Source organism: Pocillopora damicornis, chromosome 3 (assembly GCF_964200805.1).
Source record: "Pocillopora damicornis chromosome 3, jaPocDami1.2, whole genome shotgun sequence".
Classification (NCBI taxonomy): domain Eukaryota; kingdom Metazoa; phylum Cnidaria; class Anthozoa; order Scleractinia; family Pocilloporidae; genus Pocillopora; species Pocillopora damicornis.
Window position 1 is genome coordinate 15,574,011 of NC_142672.1, and position 18,955 is coordinate 15,592,965.

The 18,955-nt window shown below is 38.3% G+C and overlaps 3 protein-coding genes and 1 non-coding gene across 5 annotated transcripts; 1 reads left to right on the top strand and 3 right to left on the bottom strand.

The window, feature by feature from the left end:
* Positions 1 to 62: 62 nt before the first annotated feature.
* On the bottom strand, positions 63 to 10,347 carry LOC113668031 (amine sulfotransferase). 2 transcript variants are annotated; one of them, XM_089201561.1, is made up of 5 exons: positions 10,056 to 10,347; positions 6,181 to 6,531; positions 5,500 to 5,594; positions 473 to 765; positions 63 to 145 (listed from the first exon to the last, which is right to left on the bottom strand). In XM_089201561.1, the coding sequence occupies exons 1-4, from the start codon at positions 10,234 to 10,236 to the stop codon at positions 487 to 489; spliced, it is 906 nt and encodes a 301-aa protein (XP_089057687.1). In that variant the 5' UTR covers positions 10,237 to 10,347; the 3' UTR covers positions 63 to 145; positions 473 to 486. The 2 variants fall into 2 exon arrangements, with proteins under 2 accessions (XP_089057687.1, XP_089057686.1); XM_089201560.1 differs by lacking the exon at positions 63 to 145 and having other exon boundaries at positions 368 to 765.
* Positions 3,577 to 5,961, top strand: LOC149048482 (uncharacterized). Its single transcript, XM_089201565.1, has 2 exons — positions 3,577 to 4,057; positions 5,749 to 5,961. The coding sequence occupies exons 1-2, from the start codon at positions 3,622 to 3,624 to the stop codon at positions 5,850 to 5,852; spliced, it is 540 nt and encodes a 179-aa protein (XP_089057691.1). The 5' UTR covers positions 3,577 to 3,621; the 3' UTR covers positions 5,853 to 5,961.
* LOC113668042 (uncharacterized) lies at positions 9,737 to 18,460 on the bottom strand. Its single transcript, XR_016184728.1, has 4 exons — positions 18,156 to 18,460; positions 17,806 to 18,079; positions 16,406 to 16,421; positions 9,737 to 12,938 (listed from the first exon to the last, which is right to left on the bottom strand). It is a non-coding gene; the product is annotated as an uncharacterized LOC113668042 (transcript).
* On the bottom strand, positions 13,770 to 16,419 carry LOC149048483 (uncharacterized). The gene is made up of 5 exons (XM_089201563.1): positions 16,132 to 16,419; positions 15,673 to 15,743; positions 15,059 to 15,162; positions 14,685 to 14,794; positions 13,770 to 14,160 (listed from the first exon to the last, which is right to left on the bottom strand). The coding sequence occupies exons 1-5, from the start codon at positions 16,375 to 16,377 to the stop codon at positions 13,795 to 13,797; spliced, it is 897 nt and encodes a 298-aa protein (XP_089057689.1). The 5' UTR covers positions 16,378 to 16,419; the 3' UTR covers positions 13,770 to 13,794.
* Positions 18,461 to 18,955: the final 495 nt, after the last annotated feature.

Sequence of the window (18,955 nt, forward strand, 5' to 3'; positions counted from 1 at the left end):
TCAACAATCAATCAGACAGACGCAACGCAACGCAAGAAAATCAGTGACACACTTACCCGCGGTCAGTTGTGCAGCACTCTTTTATTCAGTTACATGGTTTGATATCATCTTTGATCAATAACACACACACAGAGCACTATGGAACCTACGTGTTAAATGAAAGAAACGTCCTAAGAAGAAAAACACTTATTGTCCAGTAGAGATCCAGGCTGCCTCTCGTCGATTGTATTTTTTTGGTCATTCAGCCTTTCCTTCTCCTTTTTGCAGTTATAGCTAACCTCAGGATGTAATCCTTATTGAGTGATTGAAATCTCGGGCTTGAAGTGAGGTTTCGTGCGACACTAGGATTTAAAAGACTTCTACGCAGTCACGTGACCTGACAGAGTAAGTACATATTTTAATTTCCTTCTTTGTCTCAGTCGATACATTTACGTAGCGTCTTACAACCGAACATCCACTACGTAGAGATTACCTATGAAAATCCAATTATAACTCAAAATCAAACTCCAATCCAGTTCCTTTTATTTTTGACAACACCTCTTTCTCAAATCTCTCATTCAACTCTGGAGTAAAATAATTCTTCCAGTCTCCGACCACGCCCTTCCGAAGAATCGAGGTTTGGCTTTCATTGACGTGCACCATGTATCTCGATAAATCTTTTGTCATCCCATTGAAACTGCACTGTTCAGCAATACGATTAATGATATCCTCTGAAAGCGGCTTGTTAAGGAAGTTGGCGGTCAATCGAACTTGTGAAGGTAGATCCTGAATAAAATATTCATTATGATTTAAAATCTGTTCTCAGGGCTGTTTATTACACCTTTTGCTGTTCATTTACGCAAAATGTACATTCATTTACGTCAACAGTTGAAACTATACGACAAATATACATTCATTAGCACTTCCATGAACTTCATGAACGCGAACGAACTTTCAATAACGCTATTTGCGTGTGTATTAACCTTCAATAGCATTAACGGATGAACAATTGTACCTTTGGACAATCAAACATAACAAATATACTTTCAATCTCGCGCAATGGTTGATCATTAACACCAATAGAAAATCAATTGCATAGTACGACAGTCAATTGCGTATTAGAGACATACAATAAAACAATCTGCATAGAGACGCACAATCAATTGCACCTTCATACAATCGTTTATTCAAAATGGTCAATCATTAACGTGAACTGACAAACATGTGTAGTAATAACAATCAACTGAGGAAAAAGAAATTTCAAAAGTGTTCTATTACAGTGCATTGTAATGTAATGTTTTGTAATTATCCTTCAATTTCTTCCTTAATTAAACATCTTGGAATGTGCGTTTGCATAAATCTGTACCACTGTCCACATTTAGCAGCCGTGATAGTGCCTATGTTTCTCTACAGGGCCTGAAGTGTAGCAATTGAGTCGGAAGTTTCCTAAAGCGATTCCTTGTCGTCTTGCCTCTGCTCTGTTGTTCATCTGTTCTCGCTGGTCTGGACGACTTATGTCCGCTTTTATGGCGGCTTTTAAGGCACTTATTGCTTGCTCTACGATGTTAAGAAACGGGCTGCATGGTGGTAGCTTTTCAAGCTCAGAACTAGGACCAGGAATGGCAGGATTGTTGTGGGCTGATGCACCGTCATAAATGAAAATCACATGTTTATTTGGGTCGAGATTTAGCCTTGCCTGTGACAGAAAATCATTAAATCTTTGTCCATTCATTCCACCGAGAAATGCCGAGTGAAAAACGATTGCATTGGTGGGTGAAATAATCTTCATTAACATCTTCAGAGGCTTGAACAATTCTTTGTCGCTGTTCTAGTAGGATTCTGTTTCTTGGCGGCATGATTTTCCTCGGTTATTTGTCTCCAACGCGTCTACTTGTTCATACAGCGTACACTGTTTCTTACAGCGTACTGTACATGTAAAATGTTCTTCATTTTTTATCTGCTTCAGCGAAATATTGTGCAAAAAGAAAAAAAACCAGGTGAATGATAATGTAGATACTCTTGTATTTTTGTTCAGTATTTTAAAATAATGTAACTACGATGAATGATACTTATGAATATTTTTTCTTCCTATTGTTTATTAGAAAAACACCAAGTTTATCAGTTAATGATTGACAATTTTGAATAAACGATTGTATAAAGGTGCAATTGATTGTGCGTCTCTAGGCAAATTATATTATTGTATGTCTCTTAGATGCAATTGATTGTCATACTATGTAATTGATTTTCTATTAGTATTAATGATCAACCACTGCGCGAGATTGAAAGTATATTTGTTATGTTTGATTGTCCAAAGGTGTAATTGTTCATCCGTTGATGCCATTGAATGTTAATAGGGTCTGAATGAGGTTTAGTGTTTAGTGTTATTTGTCCATATTTTTAAGTGTTTACTGTTAAATTGGCCATTTTTTTAATGTTGAAAAAAATACTGTTTAGTGTTTGAAAGGAGACCCCAGAGTTTTTTTTAAGGATTTTCAAATTTTTTCTGCTCTTTTAAATTCTGCAAGAAAATCACTCGCGAACAGTGAGCCAAAGCTGAAATGCTCTTGTCCTTAGAACCGATAATGCGCTTTACTAGACCCTCAGTACTGGATGAACTTAAGGGGATACGTTTGGTAATCCACACAATAGTTCCTGAAAAGTATCGCTTCTGGAAATCCAACCAAAGTAGTGTTTGCAAAAGACCAATTGCACATAAAATTGGGCCCCAAGGCAAAGTACGGCGTTAGACTACGATTTCGACTCTCGATGGTCTCGTACAACTGCTTTTACACCGACCAGTCGATGTAAATGTTCGGAGGGAAGTATTCAAGGATGCGCGAGATCTATGCTTTACCAATGGCATAGTCTTCGTTGCAGAGAGAGGCTCCTCAGCAATCCGTTTCATTGAATTGAAAGGCGAAGTAACTTTCTAACCCGGACGCCTAAAATCGCGAGCTGATTTGCCCGCAGCTTAGTCGTTTCAGATTGTCACTTGAGGGTACAGGTTCAGTTCTACAGAAGCGGTTGACGACACATCTGAGATCTTTAGCTGCACAAGTCGAAAACTGAAAAAACAAATTGTCCAGATTAACCCACCTTTAAATAAATAAACTTCCATCTGTGCGGCAAGTAAGGATATCATCTTGTGTGCAGATGATGAGCAGAAAGGCATAATGCAGCTGGAGTTAGAGTACAATGGAGTGGCTATCATCGGTAGTAGGCTGAGACAGATAAACTACTACAATGACGTGACAAGTGTTGAATCTCTTTATGTTCTGCGGCAATCAGCATACTTGGCTGCAACTAGCGCAGCTGGAGGGTTATATGGTTGTAACCTCGATTGAGCGACTTTTTCGGAATTCTTCAGATTCTTGTACGGAAATCAGGAGGCTGTATGGTTATGAGGGCAACATTGTTTTCAGAAAATTTTTTTTGTTTCCGATATAGCTGCTGAAACAATCAAACTAGCTTCGGGGCTTACTGGCAAAGTGTCCTTTCTTCGCAACCTCGAATGTCTCTATGATAGTTTTGGAATTGGTGCACGACGCCGTCCAATTATCTCTTCAAGATGCTGTGTGCAATGTTTCATCTGTAAATGCTTATATTAAAAACACAGTCGCAGAAGTAAGGCAGCACTATAAAATGAAAGAAACGGCAACAATAAATGGCCCTAAAGGAACTGTTTCCAGCAAAACACAGGAGTCATTGGTGCTTCTCGAAAGAGGTATGGAACAGCTACGAGATAACGTTAAGAATGTAAACGAGGACTATCTTGGTGACATTGACCTGCGTACGCTGCTAACAACTCAGGTGGAAAACCTTCATGCAGTCTCCCATTTCAAAAACGAGACTTTCACCGCTCTTCAGTATGCTCAAGACTTTGGAACAATTTTAAAGGAATCTTTAAAGAGAACAACGAAGTGGGGTGCGAAGTACTTCACACTTGAGAAGTCTTATTATCCAGTGCCTAAGTCCAGTGTGGAGTTACGGGACGTAGATTTGGTGAAACCTCCTCCAGCTGATAACGTTGACCCCAACATTGAGGCAGCCATGAAGGAATTGGTTGACAGGTATCGACATTCCAAGAGGATGTTTAAGATGATCCAGGGACAGACAATGAAGAACGAGTCGACCAGGGTACAAATATTCCACGAGCTACAAACGAAGTACCGAGAATCACCTTTGTTGACGAAAGCATGCTCGGAGTTGTCGCAGTTGGTGACGTGACAGACCTCCCCGAGCAACAGGATGAATTCGACACCGACTCGGAGAGCGATGTGGATAATGATACAGACATAACGTTCAGCAGATTTGGTCGCACCACCCGCGCTCATTTCCGCCTTGGTCTCTAGTTGGTACAATCGCGAATATTCAGGTATGGAATATAATCAAATGTTTTTGGCCAGGATGGAGTGACATGTCTGTCATTTTTGTTGACCATTATACATTGTGAGCAATGTAGCCGATCTTATTGGTAAAAGAATATTCTGTTATTGCATTTATTACTAGTCAAATTTAAACACTCATATATGTTAACTTTCATTTTCCTTGTAACTTTCGTATTTATCTCTTTTTGTTTACAGTGCAGATACACCAACTGAGACCATCTCACAAAGCCAACCAATCATACTGAGGTATTCATACAACGGATGGCAGTCCGTAAATTTGCTTAATTTTACTGTTTGTTTCGATGTTCTATCCCATTGGCTGTTTGATTTGAATATCGTAATCTGATTTGTTACTAATATATTCTCTCTAAGTGGTCACGGTCGGTGAATCCTCGCTGTAAAAGCGCTTTAAGAATAGAATTGTTATGAGTTATACAAGCCAAATCTGCGGTAGTCTTCAAATATCGTCGGTCATAAGTCTGTGGACATCTTTGGCAGTCTCAGTCGACATCTCCGGCGGTCTTTGGACATCTTCAGCAGTGTTCGGACATCTTCGGCAGCCTTCAGACATCTTCGACAGCTTTCGGAAATCTTCGGCAGCTTTCGGATATCTTCCTCACTCTTCAGAAGTCTTGAAATAATCCCGAATTGTTGGAAAATGGCCAAAAAAACCTCTTTGAGACCACAAACATAGGCCCAACATAGATATTTCCCCTTTTAGGGTGTGGTTTGTTTGTTTATGGCAAAAAAATAATGTGACAACGAATTTTTTAATGTTAGTGTTAAAATGGCTGAAAATTAACTGTTTGATGTTATACAGTCAAAAAAATAAGTGTTTAGAGTTATCGAAGTACCCCCATTCAGACCCTCTTAATACATATGCAAATAGCGTTGTTGAAAGTTCGTTCGCGCTAATGAAGTTCATGGAAGTGCTAATGAATGTATATTTGCCGCATAGTTTCAACTGCTGTCGTAAATAAATATACATTTTGCGTAAATGAACAGCAAAAGGTGTACGTCCGTATGGTATTTACGCACCCGTCGGCATTTTGAAGTCTTCTGTGATCTATTTCTGAACAGCCTCACGGCAACATCTAATTTATTTGCTTCACTTTTTGTTTTACTAACAAACCTTTTTGAGATCTTCATATTTTAGAAACAAGACTTTGGGATCATCTTTGTGCTTCCACCAGCCCAGAACATGGTCATTCCATTTGTTCCAACCAACTGTTAATGATATGCAATACAACACTATAAGAACGAGCCTGCTTTGTTGAGGCGAAAGAAAGTGTGATGTTTTAATCTATCAGTTTACGTGAAGTTCTAACAAAGTGCACCAACAAGCTCCAAAAGCATTGTCTTAAATAACAATCTTGGAGACCAGTTGAGGATGGAGAGTGTTTAATCATCGTTCCACTCAACTATACCTCCCTTGTACAAGGGAAAAAATCAGGTCAAGAAAATTCATTTCTAATTTCTCCATGATGGCCACCATGTAGTTAATTGGGGCCTGGTCATTATTTATCGATTTATCGTAGGGATATTGGGAGGGGGGCGGGGGTTTGCAGGATTGTGGTTGTGTCATTAAAATTGATCTGCCCACACGGCGAGGTTATATCCTTATCATCCCCCACCCCTCTCATTGGCAATTAGTTAGCAGTCAAACTTCTCTAGGCCCCACCTTTATACTATTTTGGCGACGACTTATCCCCCCTCTGTTCCCTCTGAAAACCATGTGATCCCCCCAAATCTTCGCCCCCAACCTCCCCCCACCACCAAGGCGATAAAAAGTGACCGACCTGATAAATCTTACCATTTCCGTCGATGAACAACTTGGAAAAAAATTCCCATGGCCCATTGTAGCCATTTCCAAATGACGTCAGGCTCACCGTGAAATGGAAATATGAAACTGCAACATCCTTTGGATTACGGGCAATGTAAATATATTTACATTTGGTGCCGTCGCATGAACCTTTAGGAATGATGCTGTAAGAAAGGTGGGACTTCATAAGACGAGGGCTGGGAACCTTGGCGATGTCCGCAAACTCTCCCAATCTGGGACTTGCTGAAAATTCTAGGAATGGAACTCGTTCAAAAATATTTTTACTTGTGTTCTCCCCGTTGTTATAGATTTGCCAGATAGTCTCTTGCATCCAAGTTGTCCCTGAAGAAAAAACCGGCAATTTTGAAAATTTGCGTTCGTTGTTGATCTGATTTATTGATTTACTGATTAATTAACTAATTAATTAATTAGGCAAGTCTTGTCAAAAAATTAAATGACCCAAACTGCACGAATTTATATCAGTTCGACCAATCCGCTAAGGGAGGATTCTTATTTACTGCTGGAACCCTCTGCAATTTCCTTAACAGTTCGGTGAAACTCATTTTATTTTGTTCTGAAGCAACCGAAGAGGGGTCGGAATCTTGAATCCTCGAATCTGATTGGCTAATCACACGCTCGTAATCAGTCTAGCTCTTTAAAAATCGGACAACGATCCAGTTTTTTTCCGCGCCATTCGCAAAAATTGTAAAAAGGCAGATCCATGTGGTGTTGCAGTTGTGCCTTCCGTTGTAGTTATGTCATCACACCTAAAAATCAATAGAATGCAGTTTTATTTCTTCCAATAAATGTGCGTTGTGATCGTGTCTTCTGCGTATCACTTCCCAGCTAGGGGAGAGAAGCAATGCAAAAGTGTAAGAAGATTGTAAAGATTTCCTCGCTCGAAGTTTGAGAATTTCAAAAGGGGTAAATTCTGTGAAATTCATCATTTTAGTAGAATATATCCTACTGACTTGCCGTAGCCAACTTTACTCCGATTTTCCATTTGATCGTTGTGTGAATTTGTTATAAATGGGGTAAATTATGACAGATCCACCCACAAGTGCAATATATCCTACAAAGAGTTAGAAACAGTACTAAAAAAAAGAACATAAAACATCAACAACAACAAATACATTGTATATATTAACAATCCATAGTTTAGGAATCCATGTGTTATATTTTTAACAGCGACATCCTATCTTCAACATTAACGTCCGTTCGTCTGCGATTACAAGAGAACTGGTTTTATTTAGACGCAAGAGACTTTGAGAAGGTCCCAAGATAAGATAGACCGACGAAGCGTCGTTACTGATTATTCACCCGTGTCTCAGTCCGTAGTTTTTGTTTAGGTCATAGTTAGTAGAGGAGACTAACTATGGTTTAGGTAATTGAAAGATGGGATGGAGAGCGAGCATGCCTCAGGCATGCTCGCATACATGCCTCAGGCATGTTCCCATACATGCCTCAGGCATGTTCCCATACATGCCTCAGGCATGCTCGCATACATGCCTGAGGCATGTATATTCGTGAACGGCTACCGTACTGGTTTTCATGTGATGTACGTGCTCATAAGTTTGGTTTTCAAAGATCATTGTCTTTCAAATCAGCTTGAAGCCCTCTGTGGGATAACAACAAAGCGCTCTGTGACAGTATAAAATATGCGGCTAGCTGTAACAGCTAAAATCAGCGGAACCGCAATAAAATTACAATCTACTACTTCAACTTTTCTAGCGGAGGGCTCAGTGCGATACAGCAAAAACATACAAAATTCCAGTTAAACATCTGAAGGCCAAACTTCTGTGAATGAAGGAAGACTTCGTGACGCAGAAAAACAATGAGAACTTTGACCTCTCGCCTTGGGCAGATCAGGAAGAAGCGTCAAAAATATATAATTTTATGTTGACGAACCATAATATATGATCTTCAACTACACCTTTTGCTGTTCATTACGAGAAAATACGCATTCATTCGCGTGAAAAGGCGAACAATTGCGTGCAAATACATTCACTAACGCTAAAAACGATTATTTGCGCGTAAATCAGATTCAATAACGATTTTTGCATTGTAATCAGCATTCAATAACAATTTTGGGCATTCTTATGAGACATTCGTCAAACAAAAGAGAAAAATATACTTTCATTTGCGCTAACATTCAAGTCATTTACACCATCTTGAAATTCAATAGAGACAATACATAATCAATATCGTGCATAAACCATTCATTAACATTTTTATCACACTGTTTGCAATTCAATAGCATTCCTGGACGATGGTTTTTTGACTCTAATGATTGTATTTCCACGCAATTGTTCGCCCCTTAACGCAAATGAACGCGTATTTTCTCGTAATAAACAGCAAAAGGTGTATTAAAGGAAATAAAACAATTGTGATACGACGCCGTATAGGCCTATTGGAGTGAGGCTGAAGGTGACCTTGCTGCTCGGCACATTTTGAAAAAGCTAGCTGTAACTGAAAGAAAAGAGGCCGAAAGAAGATTTTCTTCTATAAGTGATGTTTTGTCATTTAAACTAAGCAGTCATAGATCATGGCATCTGAAATAAATTAGTACATCCTGCATTAAGAAATCCGACATAAATCAGTCCCTCGTGTTATTTTCAAGCTTGATTGTGTTTAGCACGTTAAAGAACACAGAATTTACGTTACATTGGTATGAACATTTCTTTTTAGCACTTTACCCATAGTTTTGTACGTAACCATAAGTATTCTTATTTTAGCACTGCGAGTTGCTCAAGCGGTGACCACAGTGGAGAAGATAGTGATGACCCATCGTCTGATAAAGGCTCTCAGGTATTCATCATTCAATTCTTGCATTATTATGCAGGTAGAGACCAGTATCCAGTTAGCATGATAACAAAGTAATCTGCATTTGAAAAGCAGTAAGGTTTGTATCATGACTAGACGCAAAGGTGCGTTCACCCGGGCTTTCTTTGTAAATAAACTTTGTTTTTTTCCCTTGCATTTGCCTAAGTTTTTTTTATGCAATTATTGGTTTATCCCTTCTGCTCTTGTTCCCTAACCTTTTCAAACTTAGAATTAGTATTCCGCTTGGTTCACGATCACGTCTACATACACCATGAGATTTGCGTCTATGCTTCTCTTGATTAACATTAGATAGCTTAATTGATATAGCATGTTTCTCGATGAAAGGTTCACTCATAAATGTTCGCTCATAAAGAGATCTCTCATAAGGTTCGCGGACCGACCCGTTCCGAAAACGCTAGACATCTCTTAGTGTGGGTGTACCGCGAACGATGTGTGCATATTTTGTATGCGTTTTTAGCGTGTTATACACAGTGTCTGTGCTCATTTTGCACCGCGAAAGCCTCTCTTCCTCTGCCACTACACCATGCCACGTGCTCATTAGTCAAAACGCATGCGTGATGAGGACTTGACTGCGATTTGCGACCGAACGCAAAAAAAACGAAGCCGGAATTTCAACTCGGGCCTTTCCTTTGGAAAGCCCGAGTAACAATGTCAACCTTAGCCTCAGTTCTGTTCAAAGGCTTGGCAACCAAGCACACAACTGTAAACTTGACTAATACATATACTATTATGCTTTTGTCCTAGCTTGTGGATAAAATGTTGTCATTGGAGTCGCAAGTCAAGCAACGAAGACTGTAAAGAAAACAAGACTGCAAATTAAGCGTGAATAACGCATCCTTTGGTCGAAAATCGCTTTTTAATTTAGGCGGCAAGTTTTTCTTTCACTTTTAGGTTATAACAACGATGCGATCACACGGCGTCAACAAAGAAACGATAAAACTTCAAGGGAAGTATCTGGTTCGCAATGACCAAGCGTTTTGGCACAGTTCGAAAGTTAAACCTTTTTCTATATTTTCACAAACCTGACTTGGGGTAGGTAACCACGAACACATCTTCAGCTCTCGTTTGGAAATTGGAGATGACGTCGGACAGTAACTTAGGGTTGGGAGCAACAAATACTGGAATTTTCATGCCTAAAACATCAAAATACTTCTCCGATGTCCACTCGTTTACTTTCACTTGGAAAACAGGCAAACTTTCCATTCCCGTTGTGTAAGCAATGCGATTATATGATTCAACAACAATTGGCCTCTGATATGGCTACGAAGGTTACGTGACTGTGTTGAAAGAAGGGTAAATTTTCCTAAGTCACCCTATGGCCGCCAACCGTTAAAAGCTGGGGCGAGTTGCACGAGGTCATAAGGGCCAAATGTATTTGTTCTGTAAACAAAATGCCGTAAAACTGCTGTGTTCCGAATTGCACGAAAAAGGTCTATCGGAAGGAAGACTGGAAGATATCTTTCCACAAATTTTCAAAAAATAAAGACCTATTAGCTGCATGGATTCGAGCTGTTCGAAGAGATGTTTGTCGCCACTTCAGGATATCTTGGCACACGAGGGTTTGCTCGAGACACTTCAAGGATTCAGATTTTCAGAGCACACTTGCTGGCAGAAGAACACTTCATCCTACCGCTGTTTCTTCCATTTTTTCGTGGAAGAAAGGTTCTCCTAAGAAGCGAAAACCACCAAAACCCCGGTATGTAGTCTCTAAAGCGGGGCCTCAAGTTGCCAACGAAGAGCTCGAGGTAAATGGTACAAGCTTAAATGTTGACAAGGTTGCCGACGAAAAGCTCGAAGTAAATACATGTAACACTAGCTTGAATGTTGACAAGGCGTACGAAGTCCTACCGGTCGATTGTACTTTTCAAGAGTCTAGAACTTCGCAAGAAGAAAGTATGTGAATTAACTGAAAAGACAAGTGGTGGAGTTGATAAATAAACTTGAAAAACAAAAGGAGAAAACAAATGCCCTGGTGATAAAACTGAATGAAGTAAAACAACAACTTGTCAACTTGACATCCCGGTACAATCACTTGGAGAAGAAATCTTTTTCCTTAGATCGGTTTAGTAAGTCTATGTGGTTTTACACTGGATTCGCTAATGACGAAATATTTGATGCGTTATACAATTTATGTGACCCTGGTGAGAATGGCGAAAATATTCGTTATTGGCACTCATCATCCACAGGCCAGGATACAACTGTTCTTAGTGAAAATGATGAATACACAGAAACATTTCCAAAGCCTGGAAGACCAAGGTTACTGCATCCTAAGGAGGAACTTTTTATTACTTTGTTTAGATTAAGACAAGGTTTCGCAGAGGAACATCTTGCTCATCTCTATGGAATATCTCAAGCTACAATAAGCAGGATAATAATAACCTGGGTCAACCTTTTATATTTAAGGCTTAAGGATGTACCCATGTGGCCCTCTAGAGAAAAGGTAAACAAACACATGCCAGAGCAGTTTAAAGAAAAATATTCCTCAACTAGAATAACAATAGACTGCACCAAAGTTAAATGCCAAATGCCTTGCAGCCTTTGTTTAAATAGTGAACTTTTTAGTACCTATAAAAATAACACCACTCTGAAAGCCTTTGTTGGAATAACCCCAGGTGGGGCACTGTCATTTGTGAGCCAGGTTTACACTGGACACATCTCAGACAGGGAAATTGTTCTACACAGTGGTATTTTAGATCAAAAGTTTGAGAATGGAGATTCAGTAATGGCAGACAAGGGATTTACAGTGCAGGACCTGCTCCCTCCAGGCATTGGGCTAAACATTCCTCCATTGCTCTGTTTTTCTTCCAGTGCTCTTCATCAAAGTGTATTCTTTCAATGCTAAGCCCCCTGCTCATGTACACAAAAAAGTCACTACAAAACTTCTCATGATTTCTTTTTCTTCTTGACACCTTTCCAAAATTTGAAGCTGTAAATCTATACCTGCATTCTTCAGTCCAAGCATTACATTTATGCTGATCCCTGGTATTTTCTTCTATCTTTTTTGCATCAGGCATAATAACCTTAAGTTCATCTAATAGTTTATTCTGTAGTATATCCAGATCATCAGGCAGATCTAACACAAAGTCATCATTCAAATAATCTAATGGCAGTGAAGGATAAGAAGGTTTGGAATTTGATGCTCTTGAAGCTGGTTGAATTGGAGCTAAGTTACATGTAACTTTAAAGTTAGATTCCTGAAATGAAAATTGGTAAGATCCAAATGACCCTGCAGGACTTTCCCCAAACCTTGTGTCAACAGGGTCATTAGTGTTCAGTTCACAAGTTTGTACCAACCTCAGAGTTGGATCTATTTTTTGTACAGCCTCTACAGAATCATTTAGTTTTGATTTCCTATTGACTTTTCTTGCTTCATAAAACAGACTTGTAATACCACAACTTTTGTGCTCACCCTCTACTTGTATTTTGGAAACAGAAACTTCCATAATATATTAGGATAGGATGAAATACCTTCTACCCGGGGTTGATGCCATCTCTGCAAGTTTGAGGTGCATGCTGCTTGTTTTCGTCTGCCTCATGTTGTAGTTCTGTGACACTTCTACAGTTATAAAGAGTGTACTGGCATATCTTCAGCATTAAAGCTAAAACGTGATTGCAAAAACCGGATTTCCCGGCAGCACACGAGGGGCCACAATTTGCATAAACAACCTCTCCAGAAATCAAGCATAAAGCAATAATTAAATTGTGAGGGCTTTCGTACCTTTTAAAGCTACGAAAACATTTGCAACGATAATAAAAGTACTGCTGGTCAAAGTTTGTGTGAATATCGTGTAATTATTCGTCTTCTAGGTAGGTTTTAGCCTTTTTAAAGCCTATGGGAACAGAATGATGTGCATGTTTATCCCCACCAATATGTTTCACATGGAGAAAAGATTTATTTAGGTGTCCTTAAACATGGATTAATCCTGTCTTAAACTCAGGTTTAATAAGTTTAAGTTGATGTTTAAGTCACTTATACCTAGATTTAAGTTGGACTTAAACCTGGCTTATACTATCTTAAGGCTAAAACTTAATGCAGGTTTAAGTGCACATTAAATGTGTCCAAAACATTCCTGTATGTTTAAGTACTGTTTAATTGAAGTAAACAGAACTTAAACATTTAATGTTGTCAAAGTACCATTTAATGCAAATTAATCTGCTCAAAATTTGTTGCTTATTTTAGTTTTGAATCAAATTTGTGAAATCAGTGAAATATTATTGTTTTGTTGTTTCATTACTAAACTGCCACCCACCAGGTCACATATCACACTAAACAATATATGTTTCAAGTTTCTTTTATTTTAAATTCACTGGTACACATTCTTAAAGCTACTGCCTATTTGTAATTAACCTTTTAACTCCCAGGAGTGATTAACAAGTAACTTCTCCCTAAAATATCTTGAACTTATCCAGCAAAGAGATAATGAGAATTCTCAAACTTATCAGGTATAGGTCTTTGTCTTGATATCACACCAGATTCTCATAACTAAGTTACAGGGAAATATGTAGCAGCTAGAGAGGATAGTTACCAATCAGATCTTGGGAGTTAAAGGGTTAAATGTCACACATACCTAGCTTATTTATGCTTGACAGGAACAAATTTTCCCCATCATAAGTCAATAAATTTAACAATACTTGGAAGAAACTATCCCTGTGATCTTGATGACAATAATTTGTTCTAACAAAACAATTACTTCAGTTTGCCATTAAATACATGATAAATAAATGAATAAAAAGTAGAAAAAGTGTTAAGTATTTTCTCAATCACGACTCTTTGTTTATCTGCCTGACAGCCCAAAGTGGGCCAGCAGGTGCAGGCCTCTCCGACATGCCACCAACACTCCTTGGCTTAGCCATTGCCCTGGCATGGGGGGTCAAATTATTTTTGTAGGTTCTGTCTAGCCTGGCTTTTGCATTTGTCAAGCTTGTTCTTTCCCATGATAGCTTCTTGGTTACATATCTTCCCAGTTTCTTTTCTTTTTCACCAGTAATGAAATCTTCTTGCTCCTCATAATCTGATTCTTCGCTACTCATATAATCAATGTAAAGGATTTCACTATAATACTGTTTTTCTTTTGGTGTCATAGAAGCTTGTAGCACCTCATAGGATGACTGATGCCTTTCCAGTTTCTAATGGAACAAAAAGCAACAATTTAGTCATTATTTAGTTAATAACCAAATAGAAATACTTTTCTAACTCAAAATGATATCCCACAAAAGATATAAAATATGAAAATAACAATCAGCAATAAATAGAACTCCCAGAAAAAAATTCATGCTACAAAACAGTACTAAATTAAAGCAAACCCATATTATTTGGTTAACTACCAGCAAGGTTGACTTTCCTAATTAATGTGTATTTGTACACCAGTTGTAAACATACCAGTCCTACTTACAGTGTATGACAAATTTGTGCATGGCATTGTTTCATTTTTTGTTGCTGTATATTATCCCACATTGTATTGTGTTTTCAAACTATTATTATGTTGGTACAATGCCATGCACAAATTTGCCACAGTATTAAACAACACTTGTTGTCAAACTGAATTGAAACGTTTGATTCAGAAGCCATGCTTCAGCCACACTATCTTGAAAATTTATTCTTGAATATAGGTTTAGCATGGCAAAAGCAAGACAACTTAGCTAGTCCTTACATTTAGCAAACGCCTGCTCCTTTTGCACTTTTCTTTATGCTCTTCATTTTTCCCTTTTCTTATCCTCTGCTCTCTTTCTTTAGTTGTTTTGAAGTACCGATAAAACTGAGCTGTTGAGTTAAAAACAATAATTATTATCGCTGCATGATATCCTAAAATTACAATACAATGACAAGTCTATGTGTATATGTAACATCAGCTTATGGATATATATTAATTAAAAGAATTAATGCTGGTAATATTGTGTTTTCCCTCTCAGTTTTTAAGTTTTCTGTCCAAGATATTTCAGAAAATTTGTTTGATTTTGCACAAGGTAAATGCTTCTTGTTCTAACTTGCACACAACATTAAAACTTGATTCCTGTAATGTAATACCTTCCATTTGTAAGTCAGTCCATAGGCAGCTTTCTCCTCCATGCTCTTTTTTCTGTACTTCTTTCACTTTTGTAAAAATACTCTGGTTTCTCTCTGACTGTGGACTGTAATAAAAATGAGAATGTTATTTTTGTTTTAAACAATAGCCAGAGGCAGTTATAATAATATTATTATTATTATTCAGCCAAAAAAGGAAATAATAATTCAAGTAAAGCAGTTATACAAGAGGGACAATTTTCTAATCACTGCTGGTACAGTGCAGAAGCTACATGCTTTTTACACCTTCAAACTGACATTAGGATTTCTGGTTCTTGGAGGGAAAAGATTTCTCAAAACAAAAATTTGCATGTATTAATCTATCAGCAACATAATAGTTGAAATAACAGATTCTAAAAGTTTACCACCTCCTACTCCCAATTTGAATATTTTACACTGGCCCCAGACTCTAAACACTGGCCTCAAAACAGATAACGAACAGTCCCTTAGAAGAAGCTGGTCAGAGAGAGATTTAGTTCTTGGTGGTAAAGTTTTAATTCTAATATCTTGCATGCCATCTCTCTTAGTGCCTTGCTATTTAAACACATCACCTTATGTATGGTAAAAAAATAACATACTCCTCATCAATGATGAAACCTTGTGTCACTTTTTTTTCTACCATCTTTTTGTAGATGAACCGAAACCGTTTCTGGAAGATAATATGGAAGAACATCATATGTCAAAAGTCAATTCAAACCACAAACTTGTTTATTTCTTTACTCAGGGTCAGCAGGGTTTTTGGGTAAACAGTACACAGTGGAATTTTAAACTGGGTAAACAGTATTTTTGCTAAATGCTTGCAAAATAGGCACAAGAATTCAGCACAAGGATGTTCCAACTTTGTGATAAGCACTAGAACCAACATCTACACATATTGTGCTTTAAGTTAACACAGAACACTCGTGATGGCGGAATGGCGGTGTCTTTGAAGACACGTTTTATGCTTCTGATACACCGCAACTGAAACTCTCAAACACAACTTAACGGTACTAAAGTTGAAAAAATTTATATCCTTAAAGTAATTAAAGAATATTTACCCTTAAGTCATTTGGAATCACAACATTTGATTCTCTGCGAGAGCTTTTAGAACGTTTGTTGCCTTTCTTCTTTGCCTGCCCTTCCAGACTCGCAAGTTGGTTCTTCAGCTTTGCATTTTCTTGCTGAAGGACTGCATTCGTATCTTCTTGTTTCTTTTGCCCTTCGAGAATCGAATCAATCCTTCTACTCATTCTTTCCATAAGAACAAGCTGTCTCTCTTGAACTGGATCGTTTGCAGCCATCATCCTATCGAGGAAGAATCCAAACACGTGCCCGCAACGAAACGAAACTCGGCCGAGTGAACAAACGACAGTGAAAGATCAAATATCCCGCGATTATAGTTTTGGACATTTGATTGGCGTTATTTGTCATGCGCATAAGGATCTCGGCCTCACTCTGGGGACGAGACATACCGCGTCCTCGATACAAACGCGCGCTTTTCAACGTTCAGTTAGAGATGTCTGGTGACATTTGCAGTTCAGAGCTGTTCACTTCATGCTCAGAAACCCCGGTTTCCTTGTTCAGCAAAACCAATGCTTGGGAAGTTTTAATACCCTTTGTGTGTGGGATGCAAATAACTTTGAACCTAGAGCATCAAGCTACTTTTTGCCTGTTTATAGGATACACAGTCTTTTTGCTGGAGCTTATTTAACTCTTGACAATGTAAAACTCATGGCAGTTTGCCCTATTCCACGCTGTGCCATTATTTTACCAGCCAGTTATTAACATCAATCTACATTCACATGTCGTTGTTGTTTTTAATATATTTAACAATAAATATTATTCCCCTTAGTGGTGGTGGATATTTAATGAGCTGTGAAGTATATACCAAACCAGTGAGATAAAAGAATTATAAATTTATATCTCAGAACACTGCAAAAAAAAGTTTTTCACACTTCAGCTTAAGCTGGGAAGTGGATAGCACATGCATGTACTATCCTGAGTTTGAGTAGCCAATCAGAGCATGCAAAAAACACTGTCCACTGGTTTGGTATATACTAAAATTATATGGTTTTGAAGAAATGTACCTTATTTGCTCAGGTTAGTCAAATTCCCTGTGCAATCACCTTCCTTTAGTGAAACAGTTTCCAACACAAGAAATCAAGTCTCTTGTTCAAAATCAACAAACACAGTTTCATTACCCAAAGAATTGAAAAAGCAATAAAATCAGTAGCGTGAAATATTGTGGCTTTACTAGATACATAATATTAATATTAATCTATGATTAATTCATTGAAGGTTGCTGGAGGCTGCTCTCGTATGGTTTCTGGTTCTGGTGAGAGATTATGTCAATAAAGTAGACTTGGTGTACACCAAAAGATTTGATGTGTTTTTAAGGTCCTTAAACACGGCATAAATGTTATGATAAATTTAATGTTGTATTTAAGGCTCCTTTAACTAGACCTTAAATCTCCCCAATAGGTTTAACGTTAGATTTAAGGTGGTTTAAAGTAACCCTAAATCCTTCAAAGGATTTAAGTACGGTTAAAATGACTTAAACATAGCTTAAATCTCAATGTCGATTTAATTTGCATTTAAGAATGCTTAAACCTCGCCTAAACAAAGGTACATTTTTAAGTCATGTTTAAGTTTAGTAAACATGGCTTAAATTTGTCTTTGGGTTTAATAGTTGTTTAATTTTACTTAAATGACACTAAAATTTGGCATTTTACCCAGTGTTTCGCAGACTTTCCAATATGTCTGTCCATCTCTGCCCTTGTAAAAAGAAGCGCCTTTTCAAGGGATGATCCCCTGCCATCCGATGGAATTTTCGGTTTCCTCTGTGTCTCAGGTGATGGTGTTGATGAGCTTGCCATAGCACTTGAGTCGTCCGCCGTTTTGTTAGAATTCGCAACCATACGGTGAAGCTTCCGTTTCGTGTAAATCATCTCGGGATCTGGACCGACAATATTTTGATCCAACCTTCTGCTTACATATTCCTCTACCCTGAAATAAAAGAATACAAATCATAATTCTACATAACGCACACAGCAAACGATCCTAAATATTCAATAAGTCTTACCTTTTTACGACCTGAGCTTTAGTTGACAGACCTTCGCACGAGTCGCCGCGACAGCGCAACCAAAACTCCGATTCGGAGTTCTTCGGTGTTGAGGGTTTTCTTCCAGCAAGCGAACTTCCCGAAATATCTTCTTCGGTTAGTAAAGGGGTCCATATAAAGTATTTGCCATATTTTCTCTTCCTGACCGGAAGGGTACGTTACTAAATGATACATTTGTCGAAAACTTCTTAGTAGAAACTGTAAAATTTCTTAGGTTTGGTTCCTATGACCTCGTTTTCGTGCCACTCGCCCGAGCTTTTACCGGTTGGCGGCCATTCTGGAATAAGGTGTAGTGAAAAATGTTTGGCCCTCCAGGCGTTAATTACCGATACCTGGAGAGCTAAACAATAGCCTTGTTCCAAGAGTTGAACAGTCACGCGCAAAATCACGTGATCATCATGTGAGCCGAGACTAAGCTTTGACAGCGTGGCAGACCATAGGCGGCCCAAGCTCACGTCTCGAGAAAAAGCCAACGATGAATTCATGAACGCGTCACGCGTTGTGTGACTCGGTGTTAAGTTACGGGAGGAACCGTTGAAAATTTGAACACGTTATAAGGCATAGTATGGGGAACGACATATGGTCGATTTACAACGATAAATATTTCGAAATCTGAATATTTTACACGTAAAATCAATAAAAACTTACTCATGCCCTGTGTATCCGTCGTAGTTTCTAGCGATTTCTGCTGTTTTAAGCTTGCTTTATCATCACTGTTAACCATGTTTAACAGTGATGGTAAAGCAAGCTTAAAACAGCAG

Coding starts and splice junctions, on each gene's coding strand:
- LOC149048482 (XM_089201565.1), top strand. CDS start 3,622: ATGAAAGAAACGGCAACAATAAATGGCCCTAAAGGAACTGTTTCCAGC. Junction 4,058..5,748: donor ATTGGTTGACAGGTATCGAC/ATTCCAAGAGGA, acceptor AATCTTGGAGAC/CAGTTGAGGATGGAGAGTGT.
- LOC113668031 (XM_089201561.1), bottom strand. CDS start 10,236: ATGGAAAGTTTGCCTGTTTTCCAAGTGAAAGTAAACGAGTGGACATCG. Junction 6,532..10,055: donor GGTTACCTACCCCAAGTCAG/GTTTGTGAAAAT, acceptor TTTTTTCTTCAG/GGACAACTTGGATGCAAGAG. Junction 766..5,499: donor AATATGAAGATCTCAAAAAG/GTTTGTTAGTAA, acceptor TATTTTATTCAG/GATCTACCTTCACAAGTTCG.
- LOC149048483 (XM_089201563.1), bottom strand. CDS start 16,377: ATGATGGCTGCAAACGATCCAGTTCAAGAGAGACAGCTTGTTCTTATG. Junction 15,744..16,131: donor TGATTCCAAATGACTTAAGG/GTAAATATTCTT, acceptor ATTATCTTCCAG/AAACGGTTTCGGTTCATCTA. Junction 14,795..15,058: donor GACTGACTTACAAATGGAAG/GTATTACATTAC, acceptor TTAACTCAACAG/CTCAGTTTTATCGGTACTTC.